Raw genomic sequence first — 18,379 nt, forward strand, 5'->3', positions numbered from 1 at the left:
GGAGAACCGAGCTCAAAAATTATTCTTGGATGAGGGGATGCAACTGTGGGACACACTTCCAGAGGAGAATAGGCAGATCCAGACTCTGACCACCTTTAGCAAGTTACTGCTGAATGTTCCTATTAGGTTTTCTGCTAGAATGACTTTCAACTTCTCTTCCCTTCCCCTGCTGAAAAGAAACCCAGACAAAAACAAACAAACAAACAAATCCCAAGGAGAGCTTTCTGTAATTCAAAAAGGAGAAGACGACCCACAAACTCCATGAAGCCTACTAAGGATTTTTTTATTGTCACTCAATTTTATGCTGAATATGCTCAGATACCATGGTGATGGGCAGCAGTACATCCTCCACCCCCCAAAAAATAGATAATGTAGCACACTAGGAAGCAGTAAAGTGAGCATAATAGCAGTGTACTGCAAATCAAAACCCGCTTTTATCAATGCAGCAATAACTCAAGAGGTAAATGTATACATAAATGCAGTGGGTCTTGTGTGAAAGCGCAATCATGCAGAAAGCGCATGAAGCACATAAGCACATTGTTGGTGGCACTTAACAAATGTTTACCAAAAATTAAAAGCCTAAGGGAATGAAGGCTTCACACTAAAGTTCCTTCATAATTGTTTTTACAAAAAAAGTTAAAATCTGTAAAAATAAGAATTTGTTTGTGTGGATGCTGGAGTTGTGAAGAGGACATTTGGTCATTGCTGGAAAAAAAACTAGAAAGCAATTACTTCATGAGCTTAGCCTATCATTTTAGAAAATAAATATTTACTTTAGTAAGTCTTTTATGGCAGACCAGAGAGTTCTAGGTTTTTAGTTTCTCGGGCTCCCAGCAACCTCCTCATTTTAAAGTGCATATGAAACATTAATCTTTCATCAGGATTGCATAAAGTCGTTTTTTTAATTTGCATTAGGAGATTTTTGTCAACATGACATGTTTAATTTGGCTTTCTAATGGAAATTATGCCAGGTTTGTATTGTCTGCTTTGAATATCCTCACCATGATTAGGACTTGCAAGTTGTGGGGAGGGAGAAAAAGTCTTATATAAGAAGTGACACTTACCTATGGGGGGAGATGAATGGGGTCCCCAAATCTCTGCATAGGAAGGATCTCTCTCTCTCTTGCTTTCTCTGTGCTGCAAGAAAACTGGGAAGTCATCTCCATGTCACCTTCCGCCAGATCCTGTGAAGGCTTCTTTGCTGGTCTGAGGACCCATGTGTAGGAAGATGGCCAGGCAGGGCAGAATTAGGTAAACTAGGGCAGAGACAGGAGGATTGACAACATCCCCCTTGTGGCCAGAAAAGGCAACCAGTCTGGGTCCTTCATGTAGACCCCTCTCCATGGCAGGGATATAACTTTTATGGGGTTTCAGTGGCAGCTGCTGCCAGAGGAGTCCTGTTAGCACAGACTTATTGATACTTATTACCAGGGCCAGAGCTGTCAAGGCCACAGAGCCAATGTGGAAGCACAGGCCCTATATGCTGATATCTTTGGGCTCTTATTGAAACTCTGGAATCTGAAGGGCTTTGGTGGTCCCATAAGTTAGAGAGTTAAAGATTATAAATAGCTATATAGGGCCACATCCTCAGGGTGAATTGGCTCAGCTCCATTGATTTCAACAGAGGTCCACTGATTTGCCCCATCAGGGGATCTGGCCCATTATTAAATTAGCCTATGCAGTGGTGTCATAGCATTTTGGTCCCAGGATATTAGAGACACAAGGCAGGTAAGGTAATATCTTTTGTTGGACCTACTTCTGTTGGTCAGAGAGATACTACACAGAGCTCTTCCCCAGGCCTGAGAAAGGTACTCAGAGTACAGAAGTTGGTCCAATAAATAGACTGCAATTTACTCTGATTGTCACTTGTTTACCCAGTGAGGATCAATGAGCTGAGAGCTGTGTGTTTGAATTTGAAAGTGAAATACTATTTGGCTGTGTTTGCTTTCTACAGACAATTGAGCACTCAAACTTTTCTAGCTCAAAAACTCGTGAAAATCAAATTTTTAGTTCAAAGATTCACTAAAAGGGAAATTTGAATTGTGAATTTGAATGTAAAATTTGAAAATTCTAGCTGCATTAACTATTGATGTAAGCTATCGGGAATTGTTTCTATTCCCTGCTGATGAAATTGTGTAACTAATGAATAACGTGCAAAGTTGTCCTGATCCATAACCTTATATAGTCAATGGGAGCCTTTCCATTGACTTCCATGGGCTTTGGATTAGGCCATTGAAAACTGCAACTGGTACAAGTGAATATAAAACTCAAAGTTTATGCTCACTCCTTAAAATATTTTAGTTACAGTGAATATTGTGAGGTGTATATTTAATTGTAATATCAACATTTGAGTGATTTACAAATTAGGAAACATTCTATGAAGACATTTGTGAATAATTTTGAATAATTAAAATATTTGATAGTTTCACAATCTGTCTGCAGACGGTATAGACAGAAGGAAAGATGATATTCATCAAATAGATTGTTAGTTGCAAATTATTCAGTCAGTTCTAGATGGTGCCAGCTGTTGTTTAATGCTTTTATTTAATAAATGGAAAATACAGGAGCCCTCCAGTGGTCAAAACAATACCTCTAAATGCTAATACATGTTGTAACCAAAAGCTTAGCAGTTTAGTCATAGAATGTCTGCTTCTTATTACAAAGAAGTCAGTTTCAAACTTTTTAAGGGTGTTTATTTAATTCACATTTCTATTATTGTTCCCACCAGTGTAACTATACAGAGATAGATAGCTGTGAAATTTCTACATCGATATATATATATATATATATATATATATATATATATATATATATATATATATATATATATATATATAAATCAGGAATCCATATCTGAGGAAAAAAACCGGCTAAGTTAGAAAAAGAAGAGCTCTGAGACCTTATTCACCATTGTCCTGCATCATGTGTCATCACTTACCCCAATGCAAAATAAGTGCAAGATGAGTGTGAAATGCTACTGAATCAGAATGGTTAGCATTTTCTGTGTTTGCACATTGCCTAGCACAATGGGGTCCCGGTCTATGACTAGGGCTTCTGGGCACTACAGTGGTACAAATTAATAATAATTTTCCACACACTTTCGAGTGCTGCAAATGACTATACAAGGTGCAGAGCAACAGTGAATTGTGACTTTAATGTCTTTCTGAGGTGTAAAAGGTTGAGCTAACTCTCTGAGCAGGTGGGTGTTTTTCTCGTTAAGTATTTAAGAATGCATTTTTACTGTTTCCTCTCAGTTACAGAGATATTTTATCATCAACAACAACAAAACCCAACACATCAACGAAATAAACTCGTAATAGCTACAAAAACAGCCACTTTAAAAATGGGTTTGCTATTTATATGCTCAATTAACAAGAAGTAATTAGGGTCAACTTGGTTTCCAAGTTCAGAGTTCTTGTGGTGAGGATTTATGGGGAAACTGTGTTAGGGTAAATTGTAGCTTTTTTTTTTTTTATTTTATTTTATTCATTTAGTTTTCAATGTAACCATTTCAATAGTTAACACCCTTCCAATATGGCTACTTTTTATAGATATTATGGTCCAGAACCTCAGAAGTAAAGTAGTGCTCTACTCAGCACATCTAAGGATATGGGGAGGAATAAAAGTGAATGTAAACCATCTTAGTGATGACCCGGGGGCCTGTGGGGGCTGTTCTGGTCAACAGAGTACACCAATTCAACCTCTGTTTGGGCCTGCTCCAATTTATATGGGTTTGTAACAGCCCCACTTTGAAAATCTTGGCCTTGATTCTCACCTTCTAAACTAATTGGCCTATCCAACTGTTTGTCTGTCTGTCTGCTTATACATTCCTAGAGCTTAATCGTGCATTGTGCTGATCACTCTGGCTTCAGTCCAACAAAGTGTGTGCTTAACTTTAAGCACGTGTATAGTTCCATTGAAGTCAATACTGCTCATGTGCATAAGTGTGTTGTTGGATTGTGGTCAGAGTGCTCAGGGTGATGCAGGATTGAGCCCCTAATGCAGTGGTTGTCAAACTTTTGTACTGGTGACCCCTTTCACACAGCAAGTCTCTGAGTGCGACCCCTCCCCCCCGCTTTATACATTAAAAACACGTTTTTATATATTTAACACCATTATAAATGCTGGAGGCAAAGCAGAGTTGGGGTGGAGGCTGACAGCTTGCGACCTCCCCCCATGTAATAGCTTTGTGACCCCTGAGGGTTCCGACCCCCAGTTTGAGAACCCCTGCCCTAATGCAACAAATCACAGTAGTAACTGGGTTGCCTAATGTTTTCTTTGTGAAATGTTCTGTGGCCTTTATGAAGTATACTATATAAATTTGCATTAGGGGTCTGATCTTGCTTTACTGAAGTCAATGGCAAAACTCTCATTCACTTCAATTGTGCAGGATCAGGTCTTACATAGCTTTCTATGTTTGTGATGGTAACTCAATGATAAGTTTTCGTTTTGATCGTTCTTTTGTTTGCAGACTGTTGGAATGAAATCACCAAATACTCTGAGGAATGAAGAAAATTCTTTTTCTACTACTGAACTACACCCAAATACAGGCTTGGAAATAAAATCATCTATAGCTGGAGCTTCTTTGGTTGAAGACTGTTGTTTGTTCCCCCAGTTAACAGGTATTTCTTCTGAAAAGTGATAACATTCACCATGTTATGTGCTACTTCTCTGTTCTCAAGGAACATGGAGAGAGATGGTAATGATTGATCCTTGATGAGGAAATAGTTGAAGGTGTAATGGGATTCCTGGATACAGCAATGCCTTAAAGGGCATGTAATTGAGCATGCTGAGGGAAGCCCTAATTGGGAAATATGCTATTCTGTGCTTGGCTGATGGGATTTTTCCTGATATCGGTAGGGTGACCATATTCCCCAAAGTGAAAATGGGACACCTCGAGGGGCTGGCCCAAAGGCCCTTCCTCCGGCACAGGACTGGCCAGAGTTCCTGGGCATCACTGCTTGCCCAAGCACCCCATGCAGGGCTGATGGCCCGAGACATACATCCCTCCCCCAACCTCCATGCTGAGCTGGCAGCCTGAGCCCCCCCGCCACTGCTCACCTATGCCAATGTCATGGTTGTCAGAGTATTTTGACAACACTTGGCATTTGTCCTGTTTGCTTTTGCCCAAATGTTCTTCTGTGCCCCCTTAGGGCAGTGGGTCTCTACCTTTTCAGACTACTGTACCCCTTTCAGGAGTCTGATTTGTCTTGCATACCCCCAAGTTTCACTACTTGCTTAAAAACTACTTGCTTACAAAATCAGAGGGTAAAAATACGAAAGTGCCACAGCCACTATTACGGAAAATTTGCTCACTTTCTCATGTTTATCATATAACTATAAAATAAATCGATTGGAATATAAATATTGTACTTGCATTTCAGTGTATAGCAGGGATTCTCAAACTTGGGGTTGGGCCCCTCAAGGGGTCACGAGCTGTCAGCCTCCCCAAACCCTTCTTTGCTTCCAGCATTTGTAATAGTGTTAAATATAAAAAAGTCTGTAATTTATAAGGGGGAGGGGGTCACACTCAGAGGCTGGCTGTGTGAAAGGGATCACCAGTACAAAAGTCTGAGAACCCCTAGTATATTATATAGAGCAGTATAAACAAGCAATTATTTGACATTTTAGTTTGTACTGACTTCGCTAGTGCTTTTTATGTATGTAGCCTGTTGTAAAACTAGGCAAATATCTAGATGAGTTGATGTACCCCCTGGAAGACCTCTGCACACCCCATACCACTGCCCTAGGTCAAGAGCAAATGGGACAAATACCCACTTTTGCCAAAAAAGGCAGGATGTCTGGGACAGGGCTTAATAAGAGGACTGTCCCGGCCAAAACGGGATGTCTGGTCACCCTCGATATCAGCCATTGACAACTGTTTATGCCAGAAATAGCTTCTACCTTCATCTAGTATTGTTGAGGAGGCTGAGACACATGTTGGGTATGTGTCTTTCCCCAGTCGGCATCAGCAAAGGCAATTAGCTAGCTAGGGAATAGGATTAAGGATCTATAGCCACCAAAGGCATGATGCTTTCGGATGGATGGTGACTGAAGCCCTGCTAAGTAAATACCATAGATCTATTCTTGCTCTTGGGCTACGTCTATACTACCCGCCCGGGTCGGCGGGTAGCGTTCGACTTCTCGGAGTTCGATATATCGCGTCTCATCTAGATGCGATATATCAAACTCCGAACGCGCTCCCGTCGACTCCGGAACTCCACCACCATGAATGGCGGTGGCGGAGTCGACGGGGGAGCCGCGGACTTCGATCCCGCGGCGTCTGGACGGGTGAGTAGTTCGAACTAAGGTAGTTCGAGTTCAGCTACGCTATTCGCGTAGCTGAACTTGCTTCCCTTAGTTCGACACCCCCCCAGTGTAGACCAGGCCTTGGTTATGCAGGTTTAAATGAGGAGTAAATCCATTGGAATTAATGGAATTACATTAGTGGTATATTTAAAAATTTTTTTACCTCCATTTCTTAAAAAGTAGGAATTAGAGTTTCTCTCAAGGCTACTGAATTGAAAGCACAGTCAAGTTTTACTGCTTAAGCCATCTGATGAATTAAGCATAGTGATCTTCAGGTAGCAGATAACTCACTAGCATTAGGTCTCCTCCAAGGGACCAGCACTGGTTGAATCCACATGCCTTGCTTTTGTGGCATAAATGATTTTGATGATGAATAGATCAGCCTTCTGTGGAACTAAGACCCTGTCAACTTGCAGAGTATGGGAGGACCAGATTATTTTTAATGAACTAATCTATAATTGAGTCAGCTAAAATCAGCAGCAAGAGCTTATCAGACAAAGGGAAATTTATGGTAAAACTAATATCACATTATCAAAAAGCAATACTGATCCAATACTATGGGAAATCATTATTTTGTATTATTTCTTTACAAAGTAAATCTTTAGTGTTACTTTACTACAAGAGATACTTTTCTTTCAGTACTGTTCTAGGTCAGTGGTTCTCAATTATTTTTTGTTGTGGCCCACTTGAAAATTGAGGTTGAATTGGTGTGCTCTGTTGACTAGAACAGCCCCCTTTAATCATTCTTGTGGCTCTTCTCTGAACCCTCTCCAATTTATCAACATCTTTTCTGAATTGTGGGCAGCAGAACTGGACACAGTATTCCACAGTGGTCAGACCAGTCCTAAATATGGAGGTAAAATAATCTCTCTGTTCCTACTCGAGATTCCCTGTTTATACATCCAAGAGTAGCATTAGTCCTATGGGCCACAGCGTCACACTGGGAGCTCATGTTCAGCTGATTATCCTCCATGACCCTAAGTCTTTTTCAGAATAACTGCTTCTCAGGACAAAGTCCCCCATCATGTAAGTATGGCCTACATTCTTTGTTTCTAGGAGGTATACATTTACATTTAGCCATATTAAAACACATGGTGTTTGCCTGTGCCCAGTTTCACAAATGATCCATATTTCTCTCTATCAGTGACCACTCTTCATTATTTACCAGAACCCCAATGTTTGTGTCACCTGCAAACATTATCAGTTTTGATGTTATGGTTTTTTTCCAGGTCACTGATAAAAATGTTATATAGCCTAGGGCCAAGCATCAATCCCTGTGGGAGCCCATTAGAAACACACCCTCTCAATGACAATTCCCCATTTACAGTTACATTTTGAAACCTATCAGTTAGTCAGTTTTTAATCCATTTAATATGTGCTCTGTTCATTTTATATGTATTTTATATTTACACAGAAGTTTAAGAATATTACATCAACCCTACCTTTTATCAGCCAAACTGGAAATCTCATAAAAATATATTGTTAGTTTGACAGAATCTATTTTCCATTAATTATATTATCCTTCTTTATTAATTGAGACTCACATCAGCCACCCAGTTATTTTGCCTGGGATCAATGTCAGACTGATAAGCCTATAATAACCCTGGTCATCCCATTTATTGTTTTAAAATATTGCACATTAGCTTTCTTCCAATCCTCAAGAACTTCCTATGTGTTCCAAGATTAATTGAAAATCAACATTAACAGTTCAGCAAGGTCCTCAGCCATCTCTTTTGAAAGTTTTGGATGCAAGCTTTATAGACCTGCTGATTTAAAAATGTCTAACTTCAGGAACTGCTGTTTTACATCCTCCTGAGATACAAGTAGAACGGAAAGACTTATATGATATGACTAAATCATTTATTTTTCCCAAATACAGAACAGAAATATTTATTGAACACTTCTGCCTTTTCTGCATTATTATTCATAATTCTAATATTCCCATCTTGTAATGGCCCAGCACCGTTGTTAGGATTCTTTTTGTTCCTAATATGCTTTAAAAATTCCTTTTTTATTGTCTTTAATTCTGCTGGCCATAGATATCTCCTTGTGTCTCTTTGCTTCCCTTATCACTTTTCTACTCTTCTTAGATTCTGATTTATACTCATTACTGTCAATTTCTCCTTTCTTACACATTTTTTAATGTATAGCTGCCTTCATGTCCTCTTCAAACAAGGTTGTTGTTTTTAACCAATTCGGCCTTCTTCCTCAGTTGTGGGATTGTGGCTTTTGGGGCTTCTAGTAAAGTGTTCTTAAACAGTTGACACCTACAACATGTGGAAATATTCCCTTCACAGAATGATACAATCAATTATTTTTGTTAATTGGTTAATGTTTTCCTGTTGCGCTTTGTAATTTATATAATGGACTTGCCTGGAGAGGTAACATTTTTAGTACAACAGAGGAGAACGTTGTTATTAGGATTTGGGTAAAAATGAGAACATGACAGTTTCCTCCATCTAGAATCATATATATATATATTTTAATATATTCAAATTACTGTTCAAATTACTCTGTTCCAACAGACTGCTTAGCTGAGTCTGTCTATACAGGAAATATGATCTGGTTTGTCACAAAATCTGTCAGTGTGTGTGAATTGAATTGCTAAATTGATTTACAGTGTTTTAGTACAATGACTCCTGGACATCTGGGGCTAGAGTTACAGAACAATTAGTGTGAAAACATCAATGGTATTTTATTTATGAAAGATTTGTGCATGTACTGTAATTAGTCTGATCCACCCAGGATCATTTATGAGGTGCTGTTGGCAAAGCCTGTTCTCAAAATGATTTTAATCATTGTTTTTTGCAATTAACTTTGCCTGTAAATGTTTTGCAATTAGGACAGTGTTATTTTAAATATACATTTTCAATCATATGCTTTTTATACCATGGACCAAATCTAGAGGTCCCTACTTAGTCCTTGCTAACTTTACTCAATCTTTATTCAGACAAAATTCCCACTATAGTTAATAATGGGGAGTTCATCAGAGTAAAACTGAATAGAAACAGAGGGGTCAATTATGACTTAGTCACAAGCCTCTTGAGTGGGAGAATACACAGTAAATCAAGAAGCAGATTGTGACATACTTCCTATGTTATCTAGATCATAAAAGTGGCATATTGGGTCAGACCAATGGGCCATCTAGCCCAGTATCCTGTCTTCCAATGGTGGCCAATGTCAGATGCTTCAGAGGGATTGAACAGAACAGGCCATCATAGAACGATACATCCCCTGCCACCCACTCCCAGCTTCTGGCTAGCAGAGGTGACGGGGACCTAGAGCATGGGGTTGCATCACTGACCCTCTTGGCTAATAGCAATGAATTTATCTAATTCTTTTTTGAACCATGTTATAGTTTTGGCTTTCACAACATCCCCTGGCAGTGAGTTCCACAGGTTGACAGTATATTGTGTGAAGAAGTACTTCCTTTGGTTTGTTTTCAACCTGCTGCCTATCAATTTCATTGGGTGACCCCTGGTTCTCGTGTTATGTGAAGGGTAAATAACACTTCCTTCTTCACCTTCTTCACACCATTCACAATTTCATAGACCTCTATCATATCCCCTCTTAGTCGTCTCCTTTCCAAGATGAAGAATCCCAGTCTTTTTAATCTCTCCTCATATCAAAGCTGTTCCATACCCTTAATCACATTTGTTGCCTTTCTCTGTACCCTTTTCAATTCTAATATATCTTTTCTGAGATGGGGTGACTAGAACTGCATGCAATATTCAAGGTATGGGCATATCATGGATTTATATAGTGGCATTATGATATTTTCTGTCTTATTATCTATGACTCACCTAATGGTTCCTAACATTCTGTGAGCTTTTTTGACTGCTGCTGCAAATTGAGCAGATGTTTTCAGAAAACTATCCACAATCATTCCAAAATCTCTTTCGAGTGGTAACAGATAATTTAGACCCCATCATTTTGTATTAATTGGGATTATGTTTTCCAATGTGTATTACTTTGCATTTATCAATATTGAATTTCATCTGCCATTTTGTCGCTCAGTCACCAAGTTTCGTGTGATCCCTTTGTAACTCTTCAAAATCTGCTTTGGATTTAACTATCTGGAGTAATTGTGTATTATCTACAGATTTTACCACCTCACGGTTTACCCTCTTTTCTAGATAATTTAGGAATATGTTAAATAGGACTGGGCCCAGTACAGACTTCTGGGGGACACCACTATTTACCTCTCTCTGTTCTGAAAACTGATCATTTATTGTTATCCTTTGCTTTCTGTCTTTTAACCAGTTACTGATCCATGAGAAGATCTTCCCTCTGATCCCATGACTGCTTACTTTGCTTAAAGCCTTTGGTGAGGGTCCTCTTTAAAGGTTTTCTGAAAGTCCAAGTACACTAGACCCACTGATTCACCCATGCCCACATGTTTGTTGACACTCTCAAAGAATTCTAGTAGAATGGTGAGGCATGATTTCCCCTTACAAAAGCCACGTTGACTCTTCCCCAACAAATCATGTTCATCTACGTGTTCATAATTATAGAGTTTCAGTTAATTTGCCTGGTACTAAAGTTAGGCTTACCGGCCTATAAATGCCAGGATTGCTTCTGGAGCCTTTTTTTAAAAATCGGTGTCACATTAGCCACCCTCCAGTCATCTGGTAGAGAAACTGATTTAAATGATCAGTTACATACCACAGCTGAGCTTCAGTTCATCTGCAAATTTGACACCATCAGCTCAGGATTAAACAAAGACTGTGAATGGCTTGCCAACTACAGAACCAGTTTCTCCTCTTTTGGTTTTCACACCTCAACTGCTAGAACAGGGCCTCATCCTCCCTGATTGAACTAACTAGCTTGCTTCTTGCTTGCATATATATACCTGCCCCTGGAAATTTCCACTACTTGCATCCGACGAAGTGAGTATTCACCCACGAAAGCTCATGCTGCAAAACGTCTGTTAGTCTATAAGGTGCCACAGGATTCTTTGCTGCTTTTACATACCACAGTTAGTAGTTCTGCAAATCCATATTTGAGTTCCTTAGAACTCTTGGGTGAATGCCATCCGGTCCTGGTGATTTATTACTGTTTAATTTACCAGTTTTCCAAAACCTCTTCTATTGACACATCAATCTGGGACAGTTCCTCAGATTTGGCTCAGGTGTGGTAATCTCCCTCACATCCTCTTCAGTCAAGACCAATGCAAAGAATTAATTTAGCTTATCCGCAATGGCCTTGTCATCCTTGAGTGCTTCTTTAGCACCTCAATCATCCAGTGCCCCCACTGATTGTTTGGCAGGCTTCCTGCTTCTGATGTACTTTAAAAAATGTTTACTGTTAGTTTGTGAGTCTTTTGCTGGTTGCTCTTCAAAGTCTTTTTTGGCCTGGCTAATTATACTTCTACATTCTAGAGAGTTCTTGGGCTACAGCATTAATTCAGAAACAAAGTGCTTTTAAGATCCTTGTGTTTTTACCTGAATGAGTTGACTTAATCTACAGGGCTTTTACATGTGATGATGGTGGTGGTTTATGTATACAGCACCTAACAATTTGCTAGGTTCCTCGCATTTGCAAAGTCAAGTTAGATATCTGACTTGAATAGCTTGTATTGTAAGAATCTACTAGACAGACCTTTCTTTCCACACAGGGTCCCATTAAACACAAAAGGACTCTATGCAGGAGTAAGGATCTGCATTTGTGGATCCCAATGCTGGATTAGAAATAAGAAGGAACACCCCCCTACCCCCTCTCACCTCCCTGCCCACAATAAAAAGGTAGACTGAAAATGTGGAAGGCATGCAAACATAAAAGCAAAATGATTGAGAGGATGTTTGTCATACATCTTCATGAATCTGTATATTGACTTTGCCAGATAAACTAGGATAATGCATTAAAAACTATGAAATAAATGCATTCCAGAGGCAGTGCATGGTTATCACAATATTTGATAATTAAGACTTTACCTTCCTCTGATTGACAGAAAAATATGTACTCAGGATTCCGTTAATCTAACAAAGTTTTATATTGAACTTTAGTTTAGAATTGGGTTTTTTTGGTTGCTTTGATTGGAATAATGTGGTGAAAATGCCTTTGTACTGGCTTATGAATTAGATTTATAAGCAATTTTATGTTTAGAATCTTAGAAACACTTTTGGTATTTCTTCAGTCTTGCTTATATTAATGATGTCTGACAGGCTTGAATGAAACTGAATCCAAGCTGGAGAGTAGGGACCCCATCTCTCTTGGACACATGCACAAGGCTCAGCATGATACAGGTAAGCTTGTGAACTTTTGAATGTTGTGTTTGTTTTCTTATTATTGTGCATAGCCTACCTTTGTAATAATACAGGATAGTGATTCATTATCAAATCACTGGCTTGTCCCCAAATAAAATGCTATGTAAGTTTCTAGTCTCTCAGTTTATAGGATCTTTTGGCTTGTGTATTTGTTTTCTGGATCTCCCAGTTCTGCCATTTCTCCACATAAAGAATCTGATCCTGGGAGCTGCTGAGCACCATAAATTCTCAGATAACACTTGCTTTTAAGGTGGTTGGTTGAATTTGTCACCTTAGTTAGTTTGTAATGATTTTTTTTTCTGTAGGAGTGTATGCATTTGTGTGCATGATCTCTCTCCCTCTCATTCTGATTTTAACTCTAGCTGTGTATATATTGCACTTCACAAACAATATTATGGGCCAGATTCAGAAGTGATATGTAAGACTCTTTCTGTGTGTATGTGTGCGTTCCTAAACCTTCTAAAACTTCAAAAATATTATTGGATAACAGCTTAAAAGTATATATTTTTCTGTAACGCAGAAACAGTAAAAGGCTGCATTATACATGGCCATTCGTATCAACATTTAAATCCAGTCATGGAAACCAGAAAAATAAGTTCTAAAATAAAGATCAACATACAACTTTGTTAAATTGATAGAAATATCAGCTGTCTTCAACATCTTCTCTGCCTAGCTGTTCTTAGATAGGTAGTTTCCTGTAGGCGTCACAGCAGAAGAGGTTTTTGAGGGGGGATCAGAAGGAGGAGAGTGTATAACTCAGTTCAGGGATGCCATTCCATACATACAAAGGGAAGATGTGGAAGAAAGAACGAAGCGGATTGTTGGAAATGCAGACAAATAGAGACCAAGGGTGGCATTGTTGGTAGAACCGAGGGCAGGGGAGCAACACAAGTAGAGAGGAGAGGAGACAAGCGGGGAATGGGAGAGATTCAGAGGGCCCTGAAGGTGATGACACAAACCTTGAACTTGGTGTGGTGGAAATGGGAGTGCCAGTGGAAAGATTAAAACAAGGGCTGACCTGGCCAGAACAATGGGAAAGGAAGATGATCCTAGCAGCTGGTAAGACCTTAAACTTGGCTGCACTTGCAAATTTGCAGCGCTGCAGCAGGGTGTGAAAACACACCCTCTCCAAAGAGGCTCCCAGCGCTGTATGTTATTCCCCACAGGGAGGTGGAGTACGGACAGTGCTGGGAGAGCTCTCTCTGAGCGCTGGCGCTTTGACTACACTTAGCGCTTCAAAGCGCTGCCGCGGCAGCGCTTTGAAGTGCAAGTGTAGCCAAAGCCACACTTCCTTACACCGGCTTTGTTGATGTATAAGGAAGTGCAGGTTGGTGTCACTAAGGCTATGTCTATGCTGCAAGTTACGGGTATGATTCCCAGCTCATGGAGACCAGGTCTACACTATAAACTTACATCGGTATGACAGTGTTGCTCGGGGGGGGTGGGGGGGAATGTGAAAAATCCACCCCGAATGACGCAGTTATACCGACTTAACCCCCGTCGGCATAGGAGTGTCTTCACTGAAGCACTACAGTGGTGTAGCTGCGCCGCAGCAGCGTTTTAAATGTAGACCTGCCCAGAGACATACTCGTGCTAGCTCTCAGTGCAATAAAAGCAGTAGTGTAGCTAGGGTAGCGCAGGAAGCGGTGGGTGGCAGCCCGGGTTAGCCATGCTGAATACATATCCAGGGGGTTCAAGCAGCTTTGTACTTGGCACATCTAGCCCATGCCACCACTCGCTGCTACCCTGCTGCCATGGCTACACTACTGCTTTAGCGAGCTGGCATGAGTATGTCTGAGAGCTGGCAATCACACGCCTAGCTCATGGTGTGGACATAGCCTTAAACGTCAAGGAGGTATAAGCGAAAGCACTTTACATACTGTACTTTCATTTATACTTCCCTATAGTCCCTCAGTGTGTAAGTTACACTAACTTTGACACCATTAAACATTAGCAGAGCAGGTATAAGTAGGCTTATGGGAGTTGGCCTGAGTATAGGGTGGTTTATGGAGGTCTGATTTCAACCACTTTAAACTTCACCTCTGAATTTAGCCCAGTGTATCTAATAATACTGCTCATTAATTTCTGTCCACATACTTCAAGGTATTTTCTTAGCAATTGGATACTCCCTTTTAGCAAAATTGTCTACACCATTGTTTTATGAATTGTTTCTGAAACCAGTGGAGTTGCTCCTCATTTCCACCCATGTAAATCAGAGCAGAATTTGGTCTCTTAAGAAAATCTTCTGAAGCTTAATTTTTAACTTGTCCCGTGGTAAAAACGGCATAGAATGTGGTGGAAAGCTTGCTTAATACAGACTTCTCTGAGCTGTGGGATTACTAAGGGGGATGCTTAAAAAAGTCGAGATATTAGCAGCGTGGACCCATTGTGTTCTAGTTTTATTCTGAACCAGAAAATGCATTTTTACTGCAGTGTGGATATAGTTTCGGTTGAGATAAAACAAACCTCTGCTGGGTCTTTTTGACATTAAGCTGTTGCTGAAGATGTTAAAGCAAAAGTAAATGTACTAATCATTGGTAACAAAGCAGCCTAATCCATGCTGACCTACAATTTGTTTAGGATCCTTTGGAGGAACAGAGAGATTAAAATGTAAATAAAAAAGAGGTAAACAGTGGGTCAGAGATTAGAAGTGAAAAAGGAAAAGGCTGGCTTCCCCCGGACCACACACTGATAGTAGACCTTCCTTCAGTGATTGTTAGAAAATGTTTCATGTTTCTTTCCCCCCCCCCCAAAAAAAACCCTTAGAAAACAGAAGGTTTGATTGGCACTTGTCATGGCTGATAGAGAGAGGAAGATGCTTTGGTAAAAAGGAGAGAAGGAGAGGAGGCAGCCATGTCAAAAGCAGCAGCAGTCAAAGGACGATTCCGCCTTTCTGTGGTTTTGTCTTTCTCAAAATTATTCAAATCTGGGTGGCATCTGAGGATAACTGGCATTTTGACACAGCTTAAAGGATTGTCTCACTAACTCTATTGAACTGAGGCTGCCATCCTTTTTAAAAATGTATAAAGAGAGATCTTCCATAATCTGATATGTATACAAATGAAAGGCAGCTTGATACCAGAGGTCTTTCAATATATTTTTGGGGGGGACAATTTTATCCATTTCTTGACTGATTATCATTTTCATCTGTGTATAAGAATGCTACTTATTGATTTTAAAAGGTTTTATTTGATTTTCTTTCAAATATCCATAGTTGCTTGAACTGCATCTGGTGGTTACAAATTCAAATCAAGCCAGTTGGATTAGAATCAACAAATGTAGGGAATTTTCTGTCAAAGGAGGTTCCTCGCCAACTAGGAATCTCCTCTATTGATGGCCCTCCTGCTAATGGATTTTTCTTTTACTGGCAATTTTCTTTTTTCTCTCTCTCTCTCTTTCTTCCCAGAAAGGCATCATGGCTCTCTTCAGCCCATTGTCACAACCACACTGGCTGGCATAAATGGGCTCCATAGCGTTACTAACTCTTCTGTCATTCTGAGCTGCCATTATACTTGTTGGTCTCCTCTTCATTTAACTTTGCTCCAGCTGGGGCCAAACCCACCTCACCATATTCATGTATGTAGTGCCATTGAAATAAAGGGAACTACTTATATGAGTAAGGTTAGCAGGATTTGGTCTCCACTGGTGTTCTATATATAACCTATTGAGTTCACCCAAATGGACCCAAGATTTCCCTCTCAGTAACAGGTCCAGCAGGAAAAATATCTTGTCTTCCCTACTTCTTGCACTGATGTGTTTATTTTATAATGTTAGTAGAACAAACTAAACATGGGCCTCTCCATCCCCACTGTTACTTTATAGTTTGTTAATGGCTGCAATTATAATAAGGAAACATAAATATTTCAAAGCACAGGGGGAAAAATCACCCAGGCCAGCTTCATGGGTCAGAGTCCTTACTTGTGGGCTGTCTGGCTGATCTCTGAGCTCCCTTCTCCCTACCCAGCAAAGATCAGCAGGTTATATAGCTCCTAATTGGCATATTAACAATACCTAATTGCCAAATAACCTACTTGATTAACCCATGCTGATTCTGGATAAAATCCTGAAATAGAGGAAGAGATAGTTGGGTTTCTTCCCAGCATCCATTGGAGGGTGGGGGGCGGCATGGTAGGTCCAGAAGAATGACTCCCCAGGGCCTCTGTGGGCCAGTACACCCTGTTACACTTCACTATTCAAGTCTTGTGGCTGGTCTCTCTTCTGTTTAGCTCATCAAACTCTGTGTTTAGCTGAGCTTTATTAGCAAAGAGAATGGATATGTCTTCAGTGGAAAAAGCCTGAATATCAAAAGTAGAACCTCTAAAATTGTCACAGGGATTTGGCATATTCTGTTGCCAGATTGAGGGGTTTGAATTGTGATTCTCAGTATCTGCAGCTGATAATGTTTCTAGCTATTTTGTCATTTAAAATAACATTAATAATGAGATGTGTCGGTCCAATAGCATAGACAAAAATAGTTCTTCTTTGAGTGATTCCTCATGTCAATTCCAATTAGGCGTGCATGCGCTATGAGTATGGCAGCTGGAAAAGTTTTCCCCTAGCAATATCTGTCAGGTTGGCCTAGCCCTCCCCTGGGGTCATGCCCTCATGGCGCTGAATAGAGAGCCCTGCCTACCCGCCATCCCCTCAGTTCCTTCTTACTGCCAGTGATGGTTAGCCAGAATGCCTTTAGCTCTTGCCTCAGCAAGCGTCTTTTTGCAGTGTCCACTCATAGCTAGCTTGGCATATCGACTGGTTCAGGACAATTTGGACAGGGTTGTCGCTCTGCCTCATAAGGTCCTCGACTCCCTCCTGTGGTGGCTCAACCTGCAGGTGGTGTGTGCGTGACTTCCCTTCACCACATCTCCGCCATCCCTCTCGCTGGTGATGGATGCGTCAGCCTTGAGGTGGGGTGCACATCTGGGAGACCTTAGGATGGTCTCAGGCAGAGCTTGCTCTCCACATCAATGTCAGAGAGCTGAGAGTGGTCCACCTAGTATGTCAGACCTTCTGTGTCCACCTGGCAGGGAAATGTATATCAGTTATGATGGATAACACCACAGCGATGTTTTATATAAACAAACAGGGGGTTCACGCTCCTCTCCTCTTTGCCAGGAAACCCTCAGGCTGTGGGACTTTTGTGTAGCTCATTTGATACACCTGGAAGCATCATACCTCCCCAGAGTACAGAACGAGTTGGCAGACTATCTCAGCAGGTCATTCCACAGCTATGAGTGGTCCCTGCTCCTGGATGTCGCAAACTTCATCTTCCAACAGTGCGGCTTTCCCCAGATAGACCTGTTCGCCATGCAATGCAACAGGAAGTGCCAGCAGTTTTGCTCCTTCCTGAATCACAGCCTGAGCTCTATCGCGGATGTGTTCCTCCTTCCTTGGGGGGGGGCACCTCTTCTATGTGTTTCCTCCCATCCCTCTCGTTCACACAGTGCTCCTCAAAGTTCAGAGGGACAAGGCCTCGGTGATATCGATAGCTCCAGCCTGCCCCCGTTGACACTGGTACACATCTCTCCTCAAAATGTCTGTGGAAGCCCTAATCGCTTTGCCACTCTTCCTGGACTTGATAACACAGGATCACGGCCATCCCCAGCACCTGAACCTGGAGTTGCTGCACCTCATGGCATGAAAGCTGCATGGCTGAACCTGATGGAGTTCACTTGTTCGGATCCAGTCAGGCAAATTCTCCTGGGCAGTAGGAAACCCTCCACCAGGGCTCCCTACCTGGCCAAATGGAAGAAATTTTCAATCTGGTCAGCGCAGCACCATTCGTCTCTGACACTCGTGTCCATACC

At 40.9% G+C, this 18,379-nt stretch overlaps 1 protein-coding gene across 2 annotated transcripts in view; it reads left to right on the forward strand.

Moving 5' to 3' along the window:
• Nucleotides 1-18,379, forward strand: part of LOC123368410 — a 239,342-nt gene that overhangs the window by 146,341 nt on the left and 74,622 nt on the right. For both annotated transcript variants that reach the window (XM_045013182.1, XM_045013190.1), the window contains 2 exons: nt 4,472-4,622; nt 12,474-12,554. In XM_045013182.1, coding sequence (XP_044869117.1) covers nt 4,472-4,622; nt 12,474-12,554 — 232 coding nt within the window. The remainder of the gene's footprint in view (nt 1-4,471; nt 4,623-12,473; nt 12,555-18,379) is intronic.

This window comes from Mauremys mutica, chromosome 1, assembly GCF_020497125.1.
Source record: "Mauremys mutica isolate MM-2020 ecotype Southern chromosome 1, ASM2049712v1, whole genome shotgun sequence".
Taxonomy (NCBI): domain Eukaryota; kingdom Metazoa; phylum Chordata; order Testudines; family Geoemydidae; genus Mauremys; species Mauremys mutica.